This window comes from Carassius gibelio, chromosome B7, assembly GCF_023724105.1.
Source record: "Carassius gibelio isolate Cgi1373 ecotype wild population from Czech Republic chromosome B7, carGib1.2-hapl.c, whole genome shotgun sequence".
Taxonomy (NCBI): domain Eukaryota; kingdom Metazoa; phylum Chordata; class Actinopteri; order Cypriniformes; family Cyprinidae; genus Carassius; species Carassius gibelio.
Window position 1 is genome coordinate 1670062 of NC_068402.1, and position 27433 is coordinate 1697494.

The 27433-nt window shown below is 40.7% G+C and overlaps 1 protein-coding gene across 8 annotated transcripts in view; it reads left to right on the forward strand.

Annotated features, from left to right (window-relative positions):
• Positions 1–27433, forward strand: part of LOC127962221 (neurexin-2-like) — a 408062-nt gene that overhangs the window by 321199 nt on the left and 59430 nt on the right. The window contains exon 1 of one of the 8 annotated variants that reach the window (XM_052561737.1): positions 12287–12809. The exons of the other annotated variants lie outside the window; for them this stretch is intronic. Within the exon in view, the coding sequence (XP_052417697.1) occupies positions 12479–12809 (331 nt within the window). The 5' untranslated portion in view covers positions 12287–12478. Of the gene's footprint in view, positions 1–12286; positions 12810–27433 lie in introns of those variants that run through there. 8 annotated transcript variants of the gene reach the window in all.

The window sequence follows — 27433 nt, forward strand, 5'->3', positions numbered from 1 at the left end:
GCTGCTTCTATCAGGAGACGAGTGAAGATAAACCCCTCTGAAGCATCAGAGCCGTCACATTTACTCATGTTCTGTGAAGTTCAGGCCTGCGTGTAAGATTTATGTGTTTCAATTTCATATAAATGTTCCATCATACACAAATAAAACAGGTCCTGCACTCAAGAAAATCATTGCAGCTTATTATTAACTATTTGCATCTATAGAAAAATCATATTTTCAAAATGCATTTAGTCAAATTAGGATCAGCATAAATTCTAAATTTTAGTATTGCTGAGATACTATCAAAGTTTTTATTCTTACTTTAAATTAGTTTATTTTACTTTATATGCAATTAAAAATGTAAAGATGTATTAATTGTGTTGTGTTTTTGTGTATATAGTACTTATTTCTGTGGTGTTAGTTTAAGCTTTAGTTAACTATAATAACTAGTTAACTGCTGTGGAACAGGCAGTAGTAAATTAGTTAAATGTTTGATCACAGGAATAAATGACAATCGAACAGATATTCACGGAGAAGACAGATATTTTGAAACCGTGAGATCAGAGAGCAGACTGAGTCAGGTTTGTGCAGCAGGTGACATCACATCTTCAGTGTTTCTAAAAGCTTCCAGAGATGATACTGAGCTGGAGACCCGTGTCGGATCAGCGCTGGTTAACTAGACTCGTCAAGCGTGAGGTTTGGCTGGAATGATGGTGAATCTCTCACTGCTCACGCTTCTCACACTCGTTTACAGAATGAATGTATGATTGGACAGATCGGCTGGACACTGTTTGAGATTCAGGATGAGTGTGTGCTCAGATCTTCAAAGAGAGAAGTTATCGTTTGAGTTTTACCTGAGATTACTGTGCTCAGCTTCTCAAACTCATGTGGACCTCATTCACATCCCAATGAGAGACTCCCTGTGTGTGTGTGTGTGTGTGTGTGTGTGTGTGTATGTATGTTAAACATCATTCCAGTGTAAACATCTGTGTTCTGTGTGAATCTGTGTTAAAGTGTAATGTATTTCTGTGATGCTCCGCTGTATTTCCAGCATCATTCCTCCAGTCTTCAGTGTCACTTGATCTTCAGAAATCAGAATAATATGATGATTAACTGCTCAAGAAACATTTCTGATTATCATCAGTGTTGAACACAGTTGTGCTGCAGTATCTGTGTGTGCAGCAGTAGTGTTGCAGCAGTATATGGCGATGCATCTGTTTATGATGTGTTTCTCTCAGAGTCCGGAGAGACGGAGGCTAATCGTTTGTGCAGCTGCTCGTCTGATCCACGAGGAGCGATGTGAAACACATTTGTTTAGGGTGTAGTTAGCACTCGAATGTGATCAAAAGTTGGAGAGGAACACACACCATCTGCCTGGTTTCTGCCTCACAGAGTCACTAATGACGTGTTAGCGCTCAGGTCTGGACGCGCCGCTCTGGATGAAGGACAAGTTCAGTAATCCTGCAAACAAACGCAGATCTGACTGTGTGTGTGACTCCGAGCCGCTGAAGCTTCTCAGTCCCAGCTCACACTCTGATTCCCTCGTCACTGAGCGTCACATGCTCACTTTCCATTTCATTCACATTAACAAACACCATTAAATGAGCTTGACGTCAAAATATGAACTCACATAGACTTTAATGGCCTTTTTGGTTCTTTTAAGTTGGTTAAAGGGTCTTTAAAGGGTTTGTGTTTGTAATGACATTAGGGCGAGTAATGATAATGATGATGGATGCTCATTTTAGGGTGTACTGTTCCTTTAAGAAGGCACTGAGATGTTAACCCAGATTCATCTTCAGGAACTATGTTTAAGAAGTGGCTTATTTGAGGGAAATGCTTGATAAATTAATAATGTGGGAAGAAAGCTGTGTGCTGATGTGAGGTTTGTGTGTTCTGTAGACACGGAGCGAGACGTTCTGAGAGAGAGAACAGATATTCACAGTGTGTCGCTCACAAAAACACACAAACTGATCCAGACAGTGTCACACCTCAGTCGGTAATAATCTACATTGTTACAAAAAATGCATTTTAGGAGCTAAATATCACATTAACGAACATGAACATGCAGCATGATCCAATGCCAGACACTATAGGAACATTAGTACGAGACTTTAGGTCAAATATAAATCTCTGGCGTTGTCAGAGTTGGGGAAAGCTACTTTCAAAATTAATGCATTGCAATATTACGTTACTCCCTAAAAAAGTAACGTTACTTAGTTACTTATATATGGAAAGTTATGTGTTACATTACTTTTGTGTTACTTTATAAATCTGAGCAGGGCTTGATTGTTTTTAATATAAGAAGTTCTATTTATAGTCCATGTAAAAGCCTTTCACACCAAAAAGTGTCATGAATAAACCTCAGGCTGAAGGAAAAGTAAATTCACGTCTGTACAGTAGAACACAAGCCTTCAGTCAATGCATGGGAAAACAATTAACTGCCGTTAGTTTTTTGGAAAGAGTAATGATGATATTTTCTTCTAAATTGAGAAGTAATGTGGTACTTTACTAGTTACTTGAAAGAAGTCATCTGATTGTGTAACTCGCGTTACTTGTAATGTGTTACCCCCAACACTGGGCGTTGTTGGAGAGTCACATCTTAAATATACCTTTTCAGTCTCACTGATATCACCAGATCCAAGGCTTTAGAAAGAGATGGAAAAGTTTAGCAGGATCCAGCTGTAGCTTATAAATCTGACCATCAGATAAGTGTCGTCTGATTTCAGTCTCAGATGTGTTCATCATCTCTCATCTGCAGGCTTGATGACATCATCGGACGTTTTGCTCCGATTATGAATGGCTCTATTTTCTGCCTTAGTGATGTCATACTTTACTGTTAAATCGGGAGACTGAAAAAGTGACTCCACATCTCGTTCAATCAGTTTACAAAAATGAGTAATGGAAGCACTTGTAGTCTGAGGACAGAAGTACCTTCTGGTTTTGCTACGTGTGTTTGACTCTAATACGAGATCATCCCTGCAAAAGAACCCTTTCAGTTCAAAAGAACTTTTACAATTCATAAGACAACCCTTCCTGAGAATAGAAGATTCAGAGTATAATGAATGATCTGACAGATGGAAACTAGACTGTGGGAGTTGTTTGGATGAGCGCCTGCTGTTGTGTCTCCGTCGTCCTCGAACCGCTCTTGCCTCTACGACGTTCCTGGACCTGTTCCGATGGTTTGATCGGCCGCTTGCAGAAGAAATCTGAATCAGAGGCACTGGAGCCAGACTGTTTGGTTGTGGATGCTGAATGTTAGACACCCATCCCAGTCTGTATCTCTCTTAAGTTTCTTGAGCTTGATTTCACTAATCTCTTGACGATGCTTGGAAATGGTAGAGTCCAGAGAGGTTTTAAGCGATTCAAGATCTAGCCAAATCTGTCTGCTGATATCATCCAACTCTTTCTGAACACACTCAGTGACAAGCGCTGTGAGATCCAGTGAAGCTTTGTTCAAGATGAATATCATGATAAATATTGATATTTGATATCATATTGAAACAATAAAAATGGTGATATGTTTTGCCACATCCCACAGCCTGAGTGTGTTGTAATGTGTTTAGGTAGTTTCTGTCACAGTGGTTTAGATGACGGGGTCTGAAGCACACACAGCGTGATGACTCTCTGAAGGGTTTCTGATGCCCTGCTGTGAGTGAATGATGACGGCTCGCTCGCTCGCTCTCTCTCTCTCTCTCTGTCTCTCTCTCTCTCTCTCTCTCTCTCTCTCTCTGTGTCTCTCTCTCTCTCTGTCTGTCTCTCTCTCTAGCTCTCTGTGTGTGTGTCCTGAGCAGAATCAGTCTGCTGTCTCTGTTATTACTGTCGTGTTCATCATTAACCTAATGACGTATATTTGAGTGTGTAGTAGAAACATGCTCGTTCTACAGGCTCTCCCTCAGATTAATGAACACTAGGCATTTATTCCAGCTGAACACTCATTGATCTGCTGATGAATTATGACTGTGTTGAGGTGTTTATACTGTAATGTGCTCTAGATGGCTGTAAGATGCATAGTGTATCTCCATCTTTTTGAATGAGCCGTTGACCATCATTAATGCACTTTAACTGCATTTGCAGTGCATTCCAAGAGTCCCGGTCTGTATCTGTAACCTCCCAGTGTTTGACTATTCCTCACACACACACATTTGCCTGTTCATTATCAAAATACAGTACAGTTAAAGAAACATAGATAGCCTATAGTATACATATATGTGTGTGTGTGTATAGCTATATGGTAAATGGACTGCATTTATATAGCGCTATCAACACACCCCATGATCTTCCAAAGCGCTTCACAAATTGCCTCACATTCACACACTCATTCATTTTTTTTCTTTTGTTTTGTAGCCTATAATTTGGCCAAAATCTAGAAAAGATGATGTTGTAAGATACCAGGTCACTTTTTTGTCTTTTTTTTTGAAAATGCTGTTTATTATTATTATTATTATTATTATTATTATTATTATAGGCAAAGACAGCATTTTAAAACTGAGTTTGACAGTGTTTCCCTGAAGGGGTGGTTGTAGATGAAGGCCTGAGGAGTGTTGTATCAGGGATGTGTTGATCCAGAGCCGCACGCTGTAAGCCGCTTAACTCCACTGATTAGCGTTTATTCAGCAGAGACTCACGCTGCTAATTGCTTATTGATGTTTGTGTGATATTGTGGTGTTTTCATTTGTCAGGATGAGCAAACACTGATTCATGAAGACTCACTTCTCTTTAAAACTATATGCTTTAACACTCAAGCTATGCTCATTTTAACAGTTGTTTATATATATATATATGCGTGTATGTATGTGTGTGTGTTGAAAATCTGTTTGAAAATCTGTTTTAACACATCCAAACCACTTTATTATTGATCATTCAGTCTGAGTTCACATTATGACTTGAGTTAAACATATGGACTGTACATGATTCATAGACTGCTTCAGATGTGTTTGTTCTGTAGGCGTGTGGTGATCATTTACCGTGTTTTACACTGCTGACTCATTGATTTGATCTATTTGCTGAAGGTTTTGTACAAATTGTGAATACATAAACACATTTTCTTTGAGGAAACAGTGAATCACTTACAGCAGAATTAAATAGTAATGAAATGTATATTATTTTATACAAGCACATGCAGTTCATCAGTTAAACCTTGAATCTTATTTGCTCTATTTAAATCTTTCATCATTTTAGTGTTTATGAAAGGATTTTTCAGTGGTTAACTAGGCATTGTTGAGCTGATGTGTCTGAACGATTGAAACAGTGAGCTGCTGTTCAGTGTAAGTGACTCACTGTAACAGTGGGGAATCATTTGTGCTCACAACACCATGAAACAAAAGCTGCCAAAAAAGCTGAAGCTGGATTATTTCTTTAACAACTAAACTCTATTTAATTGAGGTCGTCTCATCATGATGTCTCTGTACTGCTCGGCTTGTGTCCGACTCTGATTCAGACTGGAATGAACCATTTGAAGAAGTGATTCTTCAGATGATTCTGTTCTCCTGTTCATTGCTCAGTGTTTGATCTGAACTACACAGATTAACACTGCTCTGATTCATCAAATCAAGTCAAGTCAAGTCAAGTCACCTTTATTTATATAGCGCTTTAAACAAAATGCATTGAGTCAAAGCACTGAACAACATTCATTAGGTAAACAGTGTCTCAATAATGCAAAATGATAGTTAAAGGCAGTTCATCATTGAATTCAGTGATGTCATCTCTGTTCAGTTAAATAGTGTCTGTGCATTTATTTGCAATCAAGTCAATGATATCGCTGTAGATGAAGTGACCCCAACTAAGCAAGCCAGAGGCGACAGCGGCAAGGAACCGAAACTCCATCGGTGACAGAATGGAGAAAAAAACCTTGGGAGAAACCAGGCTCAGTTGGGGTCAGTTCTCCTCTGACCAGACGAAACCAGTAGTTCAATTCCAGACTGCAGCAAAGTCAGATTGTGCAGAAGAATCATCTGTTTCCTGTGGTCTTGTCCTGGTGGTCCTCTGAGACAAGGTCTTTACAGGGGATCTGTATCTGGGCTCTAGTTGTCCTGGTCTCCGCTGTCTTTCAGGGCAGTAGAGGTCCTTTCTAGGAGCTGATCCACCATCTGGTCTGGATACGTACTGGATCCGGGTGACTGCAGTGATCCTCTGATCTGGACACAGACTGGATCTCGTGGCCACGGTGACCTCGGAATAAGAGAGACACAGACTAATATTAGCGTAGATGCCAATGATGTAGAGAGTGTAAGAGTGTGTCGGCCTCCCGAACAATGTTAGGTAGGTTATTCTAGAGTTTAGGCGCCAAATAGGAAAAGGAGCTGCCGCCCGCAGTTGATTTTGATATTCTAGGTATTATCAAATTGCCTGAGTTTTGAGAACGTAGCGGACGTAGAGGAGTATAATGTAAAAGGAGCTCATTCAAATACTGAGGTGCTAAACCATTCAGGGCTTTATAAGTAATAAGCAATATTTTAAAATCTATACGATGTTTGATAGGGAGCCAGTGCAGTGTGGACAGGACCGGGCTAATATGGTCATACTTCCTGGTTCTAGTAAGAACTCTTGCTGCTGCATTTTGGACTAGCTGTAGTTTGTTTACCAAGCGTGCAGAACAACCACCCAATAAAGCATTACAATAATCTAACCTTGAGGTCATAAATGCATGGATTAACATTTCTGCATTTGACATTGAGAGCATAGGCCGTAATTTAGATATATTTTTGAGATGGAAAAATGCAGTTTTACAAATGCTAGAAACGTGGCTTTCTAAGGAAAGATTGCGATCAAATAGCACACCTAGGTTCCTAACTGATGACGAAGAATTGACAGAGCAACCATCAAGTCTTAGACAGTGTTCTAGGTTATTACAAGCAGAGTTTTTAGGCCCTATGATTAACACCTCTGTTTTTTCTGAATTTAGCAGTAAGAAATTACTCGTCATCCAGTTTTTTATATCGACTATGCATTCCATTAGTTTTTCAAATTGGTGTGTTTCACCGGGCTGTGAGGAAATATAGAGCTGAGTATCATCAGCATAACAGTGAAAGCTAACACCATGTTTCCTGATGATATCTCCCAAGGGTAACATATAAAACGTGAAGAGTAGCGGCCCTACTACTGAGCCTTGAGGTACTCCATACTGCACTTGTGATCGATATGATACATCTTCATTCACTGCTACGAACTGATGGCGGTCATATAAGTACGATTTAAACCATGCTAATGCACTTCCACTGATGCCAACAAAGTGTTCAAGTCTATGCAAAAGAATGTTGTGGTCAATTGTGTCAAACGCAGCACTAAGAGCCAATAAAACTAATAGAGAGATCAGATGATTATGAAATGAAACGACGGTCACGATGTTATGAAATCAATGACTGAATGTCGCTGTTTGAACAGTTCTAATGAAGCAGAACACTGGTTTGGTTCTTCGCTGTAGCTGAGTGTTCAGTGTTGTGTCATTTGATGTAGAAGCTCCTCGTGGAGTAACATCCATAGAGAAGCTGCTCTCTAGTATTCATCACAGGCTCGTTAGCATCACTTCTAATATCACTCGTGCTGCTGTTCGTCTCATATCCACAACTCTCGCTGTCTGACCGCTGTCCTGTTTCTGATTAAACATGCAAAATAACTGAGCTGGAGATGCTCATCTGGTTTAAACCAGCCATAATCATAAAGAAACTTAAAGGAACAAAGTTAGGAACAAAGATAGATAGATAGATAGATAGATAGATAGATAGATAGATAGAGCTTGCTTAGCAAGTATTAATGAGCTAAACTAATTGTGGTCTTAATTTCAATAACTGATGTGATGTAATTACTGAGATTAAATCCTCAGTAGTAATTTGTGCCTGAGAGTCAATAAAGTTAATTAATTAGAATTAAAAAAAAAAATTATTTTCTTTTTTTCTCGTCTCAGTCTGAGTTGAGATGTTTCCCTTCATCATCCAGGATCTTTTTCAGTGCTGGTCAGAAACTTCAGATGGACTTGATGTCTGGAGACGTTAGACTCTCACAGATGTGTGTGAGACGCAGACGCGCCGGAGGGAAGCAGATCATGTGGAATGAGCCGCAAAGCTGTTAGCATCAGCCTTAAATTAACATCTCGACAGAAGCCCAATCTGGCGGCGAAACACTCGTCTGTGACAGAGAGATTCAGAGAGCAGTGGAGTGAAAACACCCGCTCTAACACACACACACACACACACAGACTCCCATCAGATCAGATGAGCAGCTCTGACTGTTAAACACATCAGCTGACAGGAGATCCTTTACCCAGATTATTATTATTAATATATTTATTTAGTGAGCGCTGGTGTCAGCTTCATAAGCCCACGTGTGTCTCTTCCAGTTGTGTGTGATGAGTTCAGTGTAAACTCGTTAGAGGAGAGAAGCTCATTAGGAGAGCAGAGGGGGATTGTGGGAAGGCTGACAGGAGCAGCCCATGTGAAAGATGAGGAATGGAAGAGGATGTGACAGAAGGATGGAGATACGCCTGATCGGATTCATCAGAAGATCGGAGAGAGACTCAGACGTTTCTTATCGTGATGATTCTCCTGAGATCTCTTGATTGGAGCTGTGGCCATCGTTATTCTGGGGGGTTGCTATGCAGCTGCTTGGGTGCTCTGGGTGGTTGCTAGGTTGTTCTGTAGTGTCAGAGTTTTGGGAGGATGCTGGGGTGTTTCCCTGAAGACGTTTAACTCTGTGTCAGAGGTTTGATCATGAGCACCAGTACTAGTGATGGTTGACTGACCTACATTTAGTCATTTAGCGACACTTTTATCCAAAGAGACTAACAAATGAGGACAGTGGAAGCAATCAAAATCAACAAAAGAGCAATGATATATAAGTGCTATAACAAGTCTCAGTTAGCTTAAACGCAGTACACGTAGCAAGGGTAACAGGAGATTCAGTAAATAATTACAGAATAAGTATTTCTAAGTGAACTACTTCTTTACCGAACGTTGCGGGAGGTTGCTATTAACACAGTGTAGACTATAACATTAGAACAAATATTGCAGTGAATTAAACATTAAAATACAATTCTCACTCACTAACTAATTCTAACTCACAGCGCTGATACAATAACAGATGTAATGTGTTTATTACTGTGGGATTCTGAGTCTGGAAACAGCTGAACTGCTCATGAACACTTTAATATGAAATATGGAGCTGCTTTAATAAACATCTTCATGAGTCTATTTTAAGAAACACAATTAATGAGGAGAGAATGGACACAATTGTTTGAGTTTCTTCAACTGACCTCATAAAGGAGACTCGTTTAAGTGTGTGATTAGCAAATGAAGGCATTCGAAAGGTTAATTTCTTGAAAATAATCATTTTTTGCTGGCTGCTGCTTTAATGAATCACATTTGTTGTGAAGAGAAAGTTGTGCGTGAGTTTTATGATTTAAGTGTTTAGTTTTAGTGTGTGTGTGTGTACTTACCTATTTTTTGGGACACATTTGCCCACAGAATGAGTACAAACCCAGTATTGGAGGATTCAGATATATATTATTTATCTATTTAATTTTCCTCATGGGTGCAGGACACTAGTTAATTTATGTAAGTGAGAATAGCAAAATAATGTGGACTGTGACATATTATACTCCAAAAAAATGATCATACAGTGGATACTGAGACAAATTTGGGACCAAAAACTGGGACACTTCGAGCTGAACGTTTTGCTTAAGTGTGTTTTCTTAAATTGCTAATTATTGGCCTTCTTACACCACAGACTGAACGAAATCAAGCACTGCTTGGTAAATGGTTGAGCTAAATCGGTCTTATCTAAATATGTGCTTCAATTCCATCACATACCTTTCTATCAAAGTTATCTGACATTATCAAGATGAATTTGGTGAGTTCTTGGCATATTTTATTACCATTAACTATAGCAAATAAACGGTGATAATGTGAGAAATGTTGAAGGTGTCTGAATACATTTAGGTTTGACTGTATATATAGTGAACTTCTGAGGTGGATGTGTGTACTTCGGTCAGTACTGCAGTGGTGATAAGCGAGTGTGTTTCCTCCGGCGTGTTGGTGGAGCGTGTAATGGACGGGGAAGGCTGCTCAGATCAGCTGTGTGTAATCCTGTTAGCTGCTGCGACCGCGTGTCTGCTGGCTTTTGTTGCGGTGGGACGCAGGTGAGCGACCGGCAGCAGGTCCAGACCCCATCCAGTGAAGATTAGATACGACTCGTGAAACCAAATCTGCCTTCCACACATGAGCCTCTTCAAAACACAAACTCCTGCAGACGTCTCAGAGCTGTTTAGCATGTTTGCATGAGCTCCTGCAGATCCGCTGGTCTCTCATCATCACCGTGTCTGTGTCGTGAGGAATCATATTCAGATGTAAGTGGGATTAATCTGCATCAGAAGAGTCTAGCGATCCCACTTCTGCTCCTCCTACACACTCGTATCACAGCGGCTCTGCACAGCTCAGAGCCGTTTCATATTTACACCTTTAGCTTTATTTTTAGCAGAGAGGCTCCAAGTGTTTCTTTCATAATTAACCATGTAACTAGTTTGTGTTTTCTTCTTCTTCTTCTTCAGTGATAAACGTTGTTTGTTCCTGTAGACCCATGCACTTTCATGCACTGAAACAGAAACCGAATATTCGGCACTTGGCCAAAAACCAAAATCAAAACACAAAATGCTTTGTAATAATTATTTTATTAAATAATATAAAGTAATTTTGTATGTTTATTTTTTTTTTTTATATAACTCAATAATTTTAATGATACTAAATAATAATAATAAAAAATGCCAATAAAATACCCACACTTTTACTGAAGGTAACACAATAAAATTGGATAGAAAATATATTAATATTAAATATCAATATATATATTTTTGTAATATTTTATTTATATATATATATATATATATATATATATATATATATATATATATATATATATATATATATATATATATATATATATATATATAAACATAACTAATATTTTAATATATTCTATTTTCAAGTATCATTTGTTAAGGTTTTAGTTTTAGTGATGTACAGTATAATACCCCTATGTTGCTTAATCTTTATCATAGTTACTAGTACATTGGTATATTTGAATTGAACATTCTAGAACATTCTCCAGAGAATTCAGAGAGCACTCAGTTGTTAGTTTTCCTGAAATTCATTTGAAGAATCTTAAATCAGGGACCAACATTTGATAACCAGCTCACATCATCTGATGAGAAGTGATTGAGATTACTGGTGTGTTTTTCTCAGAGGATCATCTCTGGTTTTCTGTGGTTGTGGATGTGTGTGAAACAGTGGTTCATCAGCTTTTACTGCGACTAAATTAGTCACCAAGAGTAGACACCAGTAACCGGTGTGTGTTTCCCTGAGCACCTCCCTCTCTCTCCCTCTCTCTCTCCATCTCTCTCTCTCTCTCCCTCTCTCTCCCTCTCTCTCTCTCTCTCTCTCTCTCCCTCCCTCTCTCTCTCTCTCTCCCTCCCTCTCTCTCCCTCTCTCTCTCCCTCTCTCTCTCTCTCTCTCCCTCTCCCTCTCTCTCCCTCTCTCTCCCTCTCTCTCTCCCTCCCTCCCACCTCCTCCGTCTCTCTGCGCAGCTGTGTCTCGCTCGTTCTCTCTCAGTCTCAGGCTTGCTTGCACATGAGCGGAGCGTCTCCTCAGCTTCAGCACTGCCAGATCTCCGTCTCTGTCTCTGTCCTGGTCTCTCTGGCGCATCTCTGCCGTCTCTAGCCGCTGGATCAGCGAGAGGTGCTGCAGGGTCCGTTTCATTAGCTCTCCGCCGCAGAACACCGGGACTGAGCACGAATGGAGAGAACGGATTTACCCCGACAGGAAGATAAAGTTAATCAGAGCCGTGGATCGTAGGGAAGAGGAGCGGCTCGATTCGGTGATGAAGCTGAGAAGAGACGGCCAGATCCTTGTTTTCCTCTTTCCGTCCCAGAGGCTTGTGTCCCTCCTTCTCGATTTATTTTGGATGTTTTCTGGTTTCAGCTCACGTCTCTGTGTTTTCTGCTCCTCTCTGGAGGTTTGATCATCTAATAGAGGAATCTGTCTTTTGGACCAGCGTCTCTCTGCGTCTCGTTTCTCCTCCCGTCCCTTGGGAAGCTCATTCTCTGTTTTTCTTCGGTTGGTTTTGTTTTTAATTCAAGATTTCTCCGTCTGTGGGAGTATTCCAGGATGGCGTGTGTCTCGGACTGTGCATGGATAACCTCTTGGCAAACTTGAGGATCAACTCATCAGATTTGGGAGGATTCTAGTTTGGTTGAGGCTTTTCTTTGCTTTTTCATTTCAAACTTGAAGTTTTAGTGTTTCCGGTTATTAGTTAGATTAGTTTTTTTTTTTTGCTTTTGAAGGGTACTTGACCTGACCGTTGGAGTGCATCGTGGAAATTGGAATAGTTTTTTTTATTCCTGAAGGTTTGTTTGCTTTTTTTTGGTTTGCAGTTTTGATGATCCTAAACAACCAAGATCAAGGCATTTTTCCCAGCTGCGGGAATCTAGAAACCATGGATACTGGCTCGGTCTGAAATGTCTTCCTGTTTTTGTCACGTGAGGAGGCGTGGCATGGAGGCCCCTCCCACTTTGTCTTCCGCCCTCAGGGCTTTGCTTCTGTCCAGTGGATTAGTGCTTTACCCACGAGCCCCAGTGGCAGCTCCGCCCCGGGTCTTCTGGACCAGCGTGTCTGGGTTTTTGCGGCTGGTTCTGTCCCTGGCGCTGCTCACCTTCCCGGGCCCCGCGGTCTCTGCTAGAGTTTCATCAAGTCTGAGCACCACACATCATGTTCACCACTTCCACAACAAACACGGCACCGTGCCCATCGCCATCAACCGGATGCCCTTCCTGACGAGGGGAAGTCACGGTAGGTGCCAGTGAAGGAAGGTGTGATTCTGGAGTCAGTGTTTGTTCTCTTTGTGAATGGTGGAGGCCACGGGCTTGTTCTCCTGCAGCCAGTGAATGAATGTGTTTTGGAACATTAGTGACTTCCTGGTGTTGGTTTTTATTTATTTTTTATTTTTTTGATCTATGCAATCCCTGGGAACCCAGCCATGACCAACAGCACTGGTTCCCCCAACCCTGATCCTGCTGCTCCAGCAATGCAGATTTAACCATCACCTGATTCAGGTCATCAGCTCATTAACAGACACTCCAAGACCTGAAATAGCTGTGTCAGACAAAAGAGATACGTGTTCAGTTCTGAGGGGCCTGCAGGACTGTAGTTGGGGACCGCTGATCTACAGTTTAAGCTTCAGGAATCCTTAAAACCGGACTTCTGTGAGCTCAGTGATGTTGAGTTCTGGACCATGGTTATAAATCCAGATTTATGTAAGGAATAATCTTCCTTTGTGCTGCTTGAGTTCGTAGAGGCTTCACAGAAGAGAGTCTGTCAGTTCCTAATGCAGTCTAGTGTTAATGTGTGATATGAATAGAGACTCCTCAACACATTTCTTTCTGTCTGGTTTCAGTCGGGTGTTAATGTCGTCGAGTTGGTGATTATCAGTTATGAGATCTTCTGTTTGATCGTGTCCATGGCGCGGTTCACATTAGTCAGTGGATTACTAACCTGCTTCATTCTGGTGGTGTTTGGAAATCAAACCTGTACTGTTAAAAGTAGTTTCTTTATTGTCGTCAAGGGTTCCATGAAGAACCTTAAGAGTGACACATCATGAGAATCTGATATTTAAGTTCTGTAATTAGGTCCCCAGAGCATCTACCAACCCAGAAAAGGTGAACATTGGTGAGCCTGTCTTTGCAAGGTTGTGTAAAAACAAATGCATCAGATTTCACTTCTCTGTGACATATAAAGGGGATCATGTTATAATATAATCTCTCTAACCTCTTCATCTGCACGTTTCAACCCACGGTGTTACCACTGTGTTTCACAAGTCACAATGGTGTACTAGTTCTAATGCCTTGGCGCACGTTTGAGCAAAAACATGCTAATTGTTCTGTCTCTGGCTTCACAGAACACTAGTAGAGTCCCAGCCTCAGAGGACACCAGACAACAGTGGATTTATTGATTTATTTACTGTATATTACACCGCTGCCACGCAGATCTAAAATAAACATGCAATTTATTTCCCAGCTGTTTACCTTCACAGACATAACCAACTGTTTTTGTAACTCCTTTGTGATTTTAACATAAACTTGAGTGTATTTGACAGTTTCAGTGCAATAACACATTAAAGCAAACATAGTCTAGTACTTATGTCGAATGACAGCCACTTTCTGTGCACGTGCTTCAGATGTGTGCGCTCAGGAAACACTATATCAGGAGTTTAAACGCATGTGGTCTAAAACGCATGACGTAATAACATGCTAGTTAGCAAGTTCTGCGGCTAAAGTAAAGCGTATCATGAGAATGGCTCTTCACCCCACAGAAGAGAGGGGCGGGGACAGCAGACCTCATTAGCATTTAAAGAGACATGGACTAAAAAGGCTTGATTTTGACAGGGTAAAAAAATGTTGTTGTTTTTTTTCACTACCATTGAGAAACCAAAGTATGTTATATACTTTTCATTAAGACCCTAAAGAATCGTATCCACTTGTGGAAAATGGGCATCTGATGACCCCTTTAAACATCTATGGAACCATATGTTCTTATTAAAATATTCTTCATGCTTAGAAACACATGGTTCTTTTAAGAACTGTTCATTCCGTTTCTTTGGGAAACCAGAGCTGGTTCTTCTATGGCTCTGCTATACTCCAAAAGGAAACATTATTTTTCAGTGTGTGCTCACAAACCACTTTTCTCTCAGTAGTCATTGCATGCATAATCAGATTGCAGTTTCCTCTCGTGCATCTTTCGTGTGTAAAGCTATTTGAATTTGCATAATTAACACAGCGGCATCCCTTGGAACCCTAAACTCACTGGAGTCTGACAGCTCGCGCTCGGCTCCGGGTGAACGTTCAGCAGGACCCTCGGGGAGAGCAAAAACAAGAAAACAGCTTGAGAGAAGTGAAAATGATTATTCTTTGAGATTTTGTGCCGGAAGGTTTGCTGAACCCTTGGGAGCAGGATCAGAGTGTCTGTCCCCTGAAACACTGACCCTGTGCTGAACCGCATCATGTTGATGGTGTTTCAGTTCAGTGGGTGTGAACGCCGCTTCATGTCTGACCTGGACCAATCATTCAAAAACAAACCCCTATGACTTTATCTCTTTAGTAGAACGTCACGTTTCTCCTTCCTATCAGGTTTGATGTCAGAAATCACATGAGAACTGGTGATGGCTGGTGCTGTTTGAGAGTCTTCATTAGTAACTTTGAGAGAACCTTGTCAGAATGTTCTCAGAAGGTTTCCTGCTGAAAATCATGACGTAAATGTTTTGTCTGTCTGTCAGCGCAGTGTTAGCTTCTTCTGCTCGTGTCCGTGGGAGCTGTGTCTGCAGTGTTTGCTGATGCAAGTCCACATGGAGCCGTCCTCTGGGAGATATTTCATCATCCTCTGCAGTGTGTGTTTAGCGTGTCTCACACACAGCTCCTCAGAAGATGGGCTCGTGTCAGCAGTTGATCCGTTTGAGCACAGATTTTCTTTCTGAATTGGACGTGAGCTCAGATGTTGGTGATCTGGTTTAGTTCATGCAGCTCCAGTGCTGCTGTCAGCAAAGCATTACTGCTTACACATATCAGTTTGAGCAGAGATGTGTGTTTGCTAGTGAGAGCAGCTGAAACACAGGCAGAGAGAGGGATTGATCTGCTGATCTGATCAGAGAATGTTCATCTGAAGGACTGATGGTGTGTGTTTGATGCCCAGTGGAGGTTCAAGGCCAGTATCGATGGATATTGATCCTGCGGTCTGTAGTCAGGGCTATTGAACACTCTTGTTTGAATGTGTGTGTGAATCTGAGAGGATGTTTTTCACACAGACACACACTTATTTAAAAAGTGCTGAGTGGATCTCTGTTCTTCTGTTTACTTCTGTTGATGATCATGACCGATTCCACGTATGAGTGTGTGTTTATGAGTCACTGATTCAATCTGTCGTCTCCAGACTCTATCTGATTATCACACACACACACACACACACTCCTAATAAACAATAACTGGAGTTTTTCGTGACAGAATGATTTCTGTTTCTTCTCAAACAGATTAATGATAATGAATGAACTGTCTTAAGCACTGATTCACTAAATTGATTCACTGAATCAGACTAATGTTTTCTAAGCGTTCAGAAGCTCTTTAGAGAAGATGATCTGTATTTCGGCCGAAGTGTCCAGTCCGAGATCCTGTGGCTCTTTCATTATTTGGATTCGCTGTGAGTGGTTCACTGGTGCGAGTTCAGCAGATCTCAGCTTGATTTGGTCCTGGTCATATAGAGAGGAGCCTAAAACTGAGTGAGTCTCTGGTTCCTCTTGCTTGTCTGACTTCAGTTTTACAGAAACACCTTCAGTGCTGCTCAGAAATGACAGTGTTTGTTACAGGGTCTGTGTGTGTGTGTGTGTGTGTGTGTGTGTGTGTGTGTGTGTGTGTGTGTGTGTGTGTGTGATTTCACATGGAGCTTCAAACGAGGACTATTAGATAATAGCAGAGTCTTATGAGAAGTACTTGGAGATTTCATCTAATTATAACATCTCTCCTTTAAATATCAGTACAGTAGTTATGGAGCATACTATCATGAGAATAACACACACACACATGCTCTCTCTCTCTCTCTCTCTCTCACACACACACACACACACGGACTCACTCACTCACTCCCTTTTTTAGCCTGGTTACCCATAGCAACCACTCTTCGGGTGTCCTTGAGTGGGTCTGATGGTGTTTTTTAAGGACACTCAGAACGCTTCGCTTCTGCTGCGTGTGCAGGTGAACACAACTCCCAGAATCCATCAGCACACCTGTCAATCTCCCGTATGGAGCTCCGCCCCTCTCTCACACACACGCACACACACACACACACACCTCTCTCTCTCACACACACACACACACACACACACACACACCTCTCTCTCTCACACACACGCACACACACACACCTCTCTCTCTCGCACACACGCACACACACACACACACTCACGCACACACACACACACACACACAGGGGCGCCATGATGCTTGGCTGGTCATTCAACAGTACATGAGTCAGAGACAGTCTCTGGTAAGTTTTGGACTTTGTGTGTTAATATTTTAGCTGTGATCAGTTTTGAGTTACAAATCAAATGTGAGTCTTCTGTAAGAGTTTCATTTTAGTGTGTGTAGCTTTATTTGTTTTAGTTGGGTGGATGTCCAGTTCATTAATGTGATTCAATTAGTTTGGATGATTTAATTCCAGTTCATTATAGTGGATCAATTCCTCTGATTGACTGGAAATCTAATTCACTTTAGAGAATCAATTCTGAATTGGAAGAATGAGAGAATAAAATCACCTTAGTCTTTTAACTTGTTTGGGTAATTGGAAGTGCAGTTCCTTTTAATGACTCATTTAATTTGAATGAATATGAATGCAATTAATTTGTATTATTGGTAGTGTAAATAATGTTGGTGAATCGATTTATTTGGATGATTGTGGTATCCAATTTATAGATAGACTTCAATCGTTCATCGCTCATCATCCTTCATTCCACCGGCTCTCGGCCTGCTCCACTCTTCACACTGTGTTTGTTTTTTTATTTTTATTTTTTTGTTTTTTTTAGTTCAATTCATTTCAGTGAATAAGTTAAATTGGAAGTCAAGGTCATTTAAGAGAGATCCACTCATTTGGGTTGGAGCAGTTGGGAGTCTAATTCATTTGTAAGGTTGTGGGTCTTGATTCATAAATGCATAAAAGCTTTCTAAACTCAAGCTGTCTGTCATGTTTCTGAGCTGGACTGAGTCGATTGAATCGGTTCCTGACTCTCGTCTGCGGTGTTCTTCATCTCTCTCTCATGTGTGTGCAGCTGGTGTTTGTTTTATCCGTCTCTCTCTCTCTCCTCATGCATGTTAATGAAGATTCGTGCCTCTGCAGTGTTTCTAATGATTGTTCTGGAGTGATTTCAGCAGCTGCAGGTGAAACAACAGTACTAACACATGCTAACAGCAGTAATCCTGTGCTAAAGCGCTTAGTGGAGCAGTGTTGCTAACGTGTAGAGAAATACTGAAGCACAGGTGGAGGATTGTGTTGGTGCATCAGTATTTTAGTTTGGGGTGGGTGATACGCATGTGAAAACACTTCTCAGAGAGCGCAGAAGTATTGAACCATATTATTTTTTGCAGCTTTATTGGCCTTGAACAGTTAAATACACACATTTGTATGTCAAAATGCATGTCTTGTAAGTATAATTGTAAACACAGTAATTTAGGTCTCACTTTTATAACTTAAGACAAAATATGTGACCCTGGACCACAAAACCAGTCTTAAGTCTCTGTGGTATATTTTTAGCAATAGCCAAAAATACATTGTATTGGCCACAGATATCAATTTTACTTTTATGACAAAAATCGTAATTTGCATGGCTAAGAACTTAATTTGAACAACTTTAAAAGTGATTTTCTCAATATTTAGATATTTTTTGGCACCCTCAGATTCCAGATTTTTAAATATTGTCCTCCTAACAAATCATACATCAATGTAAAGCTTATTTATTCAGCTTTCAGATGATGTTTACATCTCAATTTCGAGATATCGGCCCTTATGACTGGTTTTGTGGTCCAGGATCACATATATTTTTGATTTACATGGTGAAGTATAAGCAGTGTTTTAAACATTTTTATTTACTTTTATACCAATTAATGTAGCATTATTTATTTGTTCTGTAGTTTTTTGTCATATTGTTTGTATTTAGTTTGTTATTCTTTTTAATTGCTTGTGTTTCACTGGGCCGCGAAGAAATATAGAGCTGCGTATCATCAGCATAACAGTGAAAGCTAACACCATGTTTCCTGATGATATCTCCCAAGGGTAACATATAAAGCGTGAAGAGTAGCGGCCCGAGTACTGAGCCTTGAGGTACTCCATACTGCACTTGTGATCGATATGATACATCTTCATTCACTGCTACGAACTGATGGCGGTCATATAAGTACGATTTAAACCATGCTAATGCTCTTCCACTGATGCCAACAAAGTGTTCAAGTCTATGCAAAAGAATGTTGTGGTCAATTGTGTCAAACGCAGCCCTAAGATCCAATAAAACTAATAGAGAGATACACCCACGATCAGATGATAAGAGCAGATCATTTGTAACTCTAAGGAGAGCAGTCTCGGTACTATGATACGGTCTAAATCCTGACTGGAAATCCTCACATATACCATTTTTCTCTAAGAAGGAATATAATTGTGAGGATACCACCTTTTCTAGTATCTTGGACAGAAAAGGGAGATTCGAGATTGGTCTATAATTAACAAGTTCTTTGGGGTCAAGTTGAGGTTTTTTTATGAGAGGCTTAATAACAGCCAGTTTGATGATTTTGGGGGACATATCTTAATGACAATGAGGAATTAATAATAGTCAGAAGAGGACCTATGACTTCTGGAAGCACCTCTTTTAAGAGCTTAGATGGTATAGGGTCTAACATACATGTTGTTGGTTTAGATGATTTAACAAGTTTATTTCTATAAGTTAGAAATTAAATAAAATAAGATAAGATAAAGTTAGATTTACAGAGGCAAAATATACATCTAAGTAATACAATACAGTAATATGGCATAACATAATCTACATGTGCTGGAAACATCAGTGTGTGTGTGTGTGTGTGTGTGTGCGTGTGCGTGTGCGTGTGTGCTGAATTATACAGGAGACCCACTTTGCTACTCAAGTTTGCTAATGTTCATTAATGTGCAGAACAAAATTGAACACTGCATTAGGAAATAATAATGATAATGCATTATAATTATAATTAGCAATAACACATCATTAATAATAATAACAATAATAATAAATTAAAACGTAATTTACAATAATAATAAAAATACAATTCCCACTGGGAGGTAACACATCCATCTAGTGCACTGTAATGTGATTGGCTGTCTGCTGCAAGTGCTTATTGATAATGCAAATGCATCTGAGGAAGAATTAATAACTGTATTTCCTTCAGATGTCTGATCGATTACAGCTGATGTGATTGTTCAGGCAGCAGATCCAGATGTGCTCATTCATCTACAGGATCATTACAAAAGATGAAGGAATCATAAACCAATTATTACGTGTGTGTGTGTGTGTGTGTGTGTGTGTTGTGTCTGGTAGGCTCATCTGCTCAGTTTGGCTCTGAAATGTGTTGATGCTGCACAGGCTGAAGCTGTTTAGTTATGCGATGACGTTCCCTGCAGACATCATGAGACACACACACACACGTGTCAGCTGCTGAGCGGGCGGGCAGGCCAGACACACACTCATGCCGAGAGCCGTTGAGATCTGCAGACTGATTTTGCAGCAGTGTGAGACACTGGTCCATCATCAGAAGCAAACACACTTCACTGCACTGCTTCATGGAGCTCACGTGAACACTGAGCTGTTAAACTAAATTCATCAGAAACATTATCACCTGCATGATAACTGAACACACACACACAAACACACACACACACACACACACACACACACACAAAGATAGACAGACGTGTGTCAGCGATCACATTACAGATGAGTGTATTGATCAGCTCTGAGAACAGCTCAACCTGATACACCTCAGATATAAAGAGATCTACACACACACACACACACACACACACACCTCTCTCTCTCACACACACACACACACACACCTCTCTCTCTCTCTCTCTCACACACACACACACACGTGTTGCAGTGGTTAATGCTGTATTAATAATAAACACTAATAATCCAGGCAGTCACAGTGATTTCACCGTGGTTATGGTTCACATTAGGCCTGATCTATTAAACTCACACATCCTCACATCACAGATGAAAGCAGTTCGACACTCATTAGAGTTCATTAGTCTAACTCGATCATTAATGGTTGCCAGCAATGTTATTAAACAGCTAATGTTATTCTGAGTTTCATTTATAGGAATAAACTTTACATAAAACATTTGCTTTCTTTCTAATAACCATTCTAATGTTTTATGTTTGTGTAAATCATTCAGAGAACCTAAATATTTCATAAAGGAAAAGTGTTTTGTCAAGAGTAGACTATATAAGATAAGAATATAATCGTAAGTATTTATTCATCAGAAAGTAGCAGTATTTGCTGCAATGTCTGAAGTTTATCATGTTGGATTTTTGACTTCCACTGAAACATCAGTTTTTATTTTACTTTTAAATATAATGCATTAAAAACGACTTGAGACAGTAAGGAGAATTCAATGAGAATCATCAATGTGAATTATGACAGATGACAAGAAAAAAAAATCCTCATGCATCACAGTCATGAGGGTTTAGTGTCTATAACTGTCAAGAAATGAATGCTAAAAAGCATGTATATGCACATGCAGAATATGCGAGTAAGCGTGTAAAGTCTGCACACATTCAGCGGTTCAGTTCTTCAGCTGTTCAGCCGTATGTGGATCAGAGAAGTGCTGATGAAGAAGGGTTAGCTTGAGTCTGCAGCAGGTGGACAGTGCTCCTGCTCTCAGATCAGTGTGTGCTCTGACTGTTAATTACCCCGTCACAGATGAGAGCGTGACATTGTGCTGGTCAGAGGTCTGGCCCCTGTCTCCAAGCCGGACCGAGTGTGTTCGAGTGAACCGAGGTGCCTCATGACGTCTGTGTTGTTTACATCAGCTTAAGCAGAAGAAACCACCTCTGCACATCTGGATCTGACTCCGTAGCCAGGAATAATTCTCTAAAGCATGTGACCTGATGTAGCTCCACCCCTTTCAGCATCGCTCTCATTGTCTTCTGTCTTCCACACAGCCTGAACATAAGGTGATCCAAGCTTAGAAACAAACCACTTTCTTAAAATCTTCCCCATCTGCTTTGAACATTAGACAGCTGATGATAACTTCTGTTAACTGTTCAGTGTGTGAATGCTCTTCAGCAGCTGATTACTCCTCAGCAGTGATGATATTGAGCTGCTGCACAAACCTGATCACAGAGAGCGTTCTAAACATGACGTGCACTTGTTTCTTTCACTCATAAGTCTACAGCAGACTGCTGTGCTGTTGTCAGCATTCTGGGTGTTTTAGCGTGTTCAATTGTGTGTTTTTGGCTGTTCTGGTGTTTTAGCGTGTTGTGGATGTTCGAGGGTGTTTTAGCATGTTCAGTGAGTGTTTCTAGGTGTTCTGGGTAATTTAGCATGTTCAGATATTGTTTTCTGGTATTCTGGATATTTTAGCATGTTAAGTTAGTGTTTTGGGGTACTCTGGGTGTTTAAGGGGGTGCCATGGGTGTTTTAGCGTGTTCTGGGTGTTTTATGGCTGTTGTGTGTAACTCTATGTGTAGCTGTATTATATACAGTACAGACCAAAAGTTTGGACACATCTTCTCATTCAAAGAGTTTTCTTTATTTTCATGACTATGAAAATTGTAGAGTCACACTGAAGGCATCAAAACTATGAATTAACACATGTGGAATTATATATGGAATTATATACATAACAAAAAAGTGTGGAACAACTGAAAATATGTCATATTGTAGGTTCTTCTTTTGCTTTGATTACTGCTTTGCACACTCTTGGCGTTCTCTTGATGAGCTTCAGGAGGTCGTCACCTGAAATGGTCTTCAACAGTCTTGAAGGAGTTCCCCTAGAGATGCTTAGCACTTGTTGGTCTTTTTGCCTTCTGTCTGCAGCAGGTGAATGAGAAGGTGTGTCCAAACTTTCGGTCAGTACTGTGTGTACAGTAGTAGTGTTATATATGTGTAGCTATTACAGCTCTCTGGTGTGTGTTGTACTGACTAACTCTCATTAACTAGTGACTGGTGTGGATCAGTTCTGTCCGATCATTATTTGGTGTTTACGGGATTCTTCATTACTGTGACCTAATTAAGGACAATATGGTGTAATTACCCTGATGGCAGGGGGGCAGAAAGTTGAAGAAGCGATTCCGAAATGATAAAAAAAAAAAAAAAAAACTGAAATGTGGAAATTCTGCATGTGTGTGTGTGTGTGTGTGCAGCGTCAGCTCCAGGTGTGCACCGTGGCTCCGGCCGTGTGAGGATGAGTGAGGATGTGAGTTAGGTGCGCAGCAGAACCCGAGCTCCAATTAAAAGTTCCCAGACTGCAGCGGCAGCATCTCTCTGTTATGTAAAGGAACACTGGCTCTCTCACTCTTTTTCACTCCCTCTCATTTCCTTTTATGCTAACAGAGATCAAAAAGAGAGAAGAAAGCGTGAATGGGAATGTAAATGCATTGCACAAGCTTGTTTCCCAGCAGACAGTGTGTGTGTGTGTTCAGAGATGTGGCGTCACCAGAATTGTCCTTCATTCCAGCATCAGATCAGTCTGAGGACATCTGAGCAGATCAGAGAGAATCGTCCAGTCCTCCTCAGTGATGGAAACAATCTCAGAGTCTCACAGTCGCTCTGTGTGTGCTATACACTCGTTATTGAGCTCAGTTTCTCTATGGAGCTCTTTCTGCTAGTGTCACCTGAGCACTGTTCATTCCTCATAGTGTGTATGTGTGTGTGTGTGTGTGTGTGTCTCACTGGAGCACTACAGCTTTCCACTCACAGTATAATGAATTCCCGCAGGCCACAGGCAGCTGCTGACGTGTGTGTGTGTGTTTGTGTGTGTTTTTGTTTGTGTGCGTGTATGTGTCTCACTTGGAGCGCTTACTTCAGAAATGCTTGAATCTGTTGTTTTTATCAGTCATCCACAGGTAAAAACACTGATTCCAGTAATGTTGGCTTCGTTATAGTTGAGGTATCTATAGTACACTGATGTGATACTGTTGTTGACGGCTCTATGGTTACAATTGTATCTCTTAATAATATCAATCTTGGAAGTAAAGAGGTTCATAAAGTCATTACCGCTGTGCTCTTGGGGAGTGTCTGCGCCTGTTGATGCTTTATTTTTATTTGTTTTGTTAATTTAGCCACTGTATCGAATACATGTCTTGTGTTCTTCTAAAACTGATGAAAAGTAAGCAGATCTAGCTGTTTTTAGAGCTTTTCTTTAAGTAGAAGTACTTTCCCTCCATGCGATATGAAACACCTCTAGTTTTGTTTTTGTTACAGTTGCACAGGCAGTTTTCAGTGAGCGTTGAGACAGGTCACATGATTTATATTTTCCAGTGATATCAACGACTTGATTGCACAGATACTATATAAACTGAACTGAGCTGGATGATGACATCACTGAATTCAACGATGAACTGCCTTTAACTGAAGATTTAGTGTTTACTATTGTCCTTTTGCATTATTGACACACTGTTTTCCTTACTGGACTTGCCTTGACGTGATGCTGAGGTCACACAGGATGAAGCTCTGGGCTCTTATGATGGTGGTGTTCAGGTTGATCAAGTGTATTAGAGCGGCTCAAATCATCCATAATCCTCTGCTCTGATCTGCGCTGAATGCATGTGTTAGTAGCACAGTATCAACATTTTTGTGCTCATTTACATATTTTTTAATGTGTGTGTGTAATTGACATCAGGTTAAACAGATGACTGACCTTTGACCCCGTTTGTTTCATCTGTTGTAGCACTGACAGGAACTTGTTTTCTTTTCCTGTTGGGCAGTGAAGCATAGCGAGAGTCTTACCGTGGAGATGAACACGAGCACACACACACACACACACACACACACACACATACACACACAGAGAGAGACACACACACACACACACACACACTCTCACACTCACACACACACACTCACACACACACACACACACACGCGCACACACACACACACACAGAGAGAGAGAGACACACACACACACACACACACACACACACACACTGTTGGCACTTCAGCTGTTCGTTCTCATTAATTTGCAGCACATTCTCACCCTGCATCATCTCCATCCTAAACAGTATGCGAATTAAAATAAGTGTGTCCTAAAGGATAATATGTTGAAAAGAGTATGCCAGAAGTCCCTGGATGGTCTACTACTTCAGGTAGATTTTTAAAGTGAAGATCCGTGAAGAACTACAAACACTAATTTTTGTAAAAAGAAAAAAAAAACTACAAACATGGTGGATGTGATGGTTAAGTAGAGAGGTAAAATGGTTTGTGTTACTAATAATCAGCATTTACCCTGTTGAAAATGTTATTTACTGCTATATATGTTAGGATATTTCATTTACAACACTAATGTGAACTTTTATAAACATTCAAAACACACTTTGAAATGCATCATTATGCAAAATAATATGAGCAAAGTTCTGTGCATGAAGACCCTCGGCTGGAAGATCAGTGTGCTACTTCATCTCTCTGATACTGCAGTAAGTTAAAGGAAATTAAATGTGGAGGATTTTAACTATGACAAGATGATTGACAGGTCAGTTTACAGTGACAGGATGTGTGTAATTATGTGACAGAGTGGACCATTAAAGACAAATCAATGACCTTATAGTATGTCCCAAAGCTTGCCTACTCTTCTACTGCACTCAGAAGTGTGTACTTTTTCTTCACCAAAAGAGTAAATACGTTAAAGATGTAGTGTAAGTAGGAACATTGGGACAGAGCACCATTGTAACTCATCAGGATGGACTGCCACTTCACTCTCCTGACCGATCACACACACACACACACTTACCCAGCAATGATGCAATAAACTGATCAAAAGTGACAGTAAACACATTCATAATATTACAAAACATGTCTATCTCAAATTTTGTGAAGAAACCGCTCCAGAAGTGTGTGTTCTGTGGAGAGATGCTGTGATACGATGATTTATTCATGAGCAGAGAATTAACATAAAGACAGAGTCCAGACGTCTTCAGCACACTCTGTGTCCGTCCGCCAGGAACATCTGATCTCTCAGATACGTGTGTGTAATGACACTTATTCTTCTAGACAGATCTCCTTTAATGAACATGCCACACTTTACATTTGTCAAATTTGACATTTCCATTCCTTTCTGTTTTTAAGATCTCATAAATCATGAGTTTAAGGGTTATTATGAATCTCTGCTGACCTGAATCTCGTACTCCACTCTGATGAACACATTACCCATGATTCTCTTGAGTCTGTGTCTCATTCAGCCATTTTTCAGTACCCCCACCCACCCACACACACACACACACACACAAACGAACGAACGAACAAAACACAGTCAGCTCCTGAAAGTCAGTGGAGCAAAAAGCCAAATGTTTCCCGCTGAAATGAGAATGGATTTTCCCAGCGGTCACGGGTCCCTAATCAACGCTCCAGCATCCTGTTCTGATAACGGACCCAGGACCATTAGAACCGCGGCGCTGTCGAGAAACAGAGCGAGCGCTGGTCAGGTGAAGGTTCAACTCGTCAGCTCTTTGGCTTCATTTCCGTCTCTTTGTCTTTGTCTCGTTCTTCTATATCAGACTCTCTCCAGAGAAGCAGGAGAAGAATGAAGCAAAACTAGGTGACCTCGTTTTCTGTGTCTAACTCTTGGAGAAGGAGACATTCACTGACCAGGGCGAGAGACCGAATTAATTAAACAAACACAGCCTTGGTGAGCAAACCATAAAAGAATCCTGATTATTCCCAGTGTTGACAGTTGTGTTGTGTGTGGTGTAAGAGGAGCTGTATTCAGTGTGAGCTGTGGAGGATCAGGTGTGCTCGAATCACTGCAGCAGATGTGACCGCTCGACTGACTGACCTCAAACCTCCAACTGCACGACCATACGGACACAAACGAACCCACACCAGCTGCCAAACACTGCATTACACCAGACACACTGCCGACAGACAGAGACTCCACCACTATGAGCTTCTCATGAGCTTAACAATGCATCAACATGATAAAAAATGTACTGTTAAACCGGTTTCACACTTAATCTACCACGTCTTCTGTCTCTTTTAGTGTAATTATATTATATAGTGGAACGCTGACTATAAATAGAGTGAATTCAAATAAACCAGCTCTGTGTTGGGCCTCACCTGTCCACCGGTTTGCCTCGTTCTCCCACACTGACTGTGTCGGTTTGAATGGACCTTTATCTGATTGGGATGATGAATTATTGAGCTAGCAGAGCTCTTTAGATGCTGTGTTCAGACTCGTCAATAATTCAGGTTTCACCCTCTTCAGCAGCAGGTCGCGTCTCTCTTCCGGTCCAAACGGAAAGCGCTCAAGAAACAGACCATTTGCTCGGTTTCAAACACGGGATCATCATGAACTCTTTCTGAGGTCTTTTTGAGTGTCATGCATATTTAAGACAATGTTTGTGTGACGGTAGCCTGTGTGAATGGATCAAAGTGTCTGCAGTGTTTCGATCTGTGTGAAAGTCAGATGTCCTTCATGGTATGTTCTGTTGTGTTCAACAGAAGAAAGAAAGTCATACAGGTTTGAATGACACACGGGAGAATAAATGATGACAGAGTGATTGTTTTTGGATGGACTGCCTCTCACACACTGTCAAATACACACTTGGTGAGAGCTGACTGTCTCTCGTCAAGTGAGTCTGTAATGATGCAGTAAATAGGAGAATCATTGGTGTTCCATGTGGCATTAAAGTGTGTTCATTA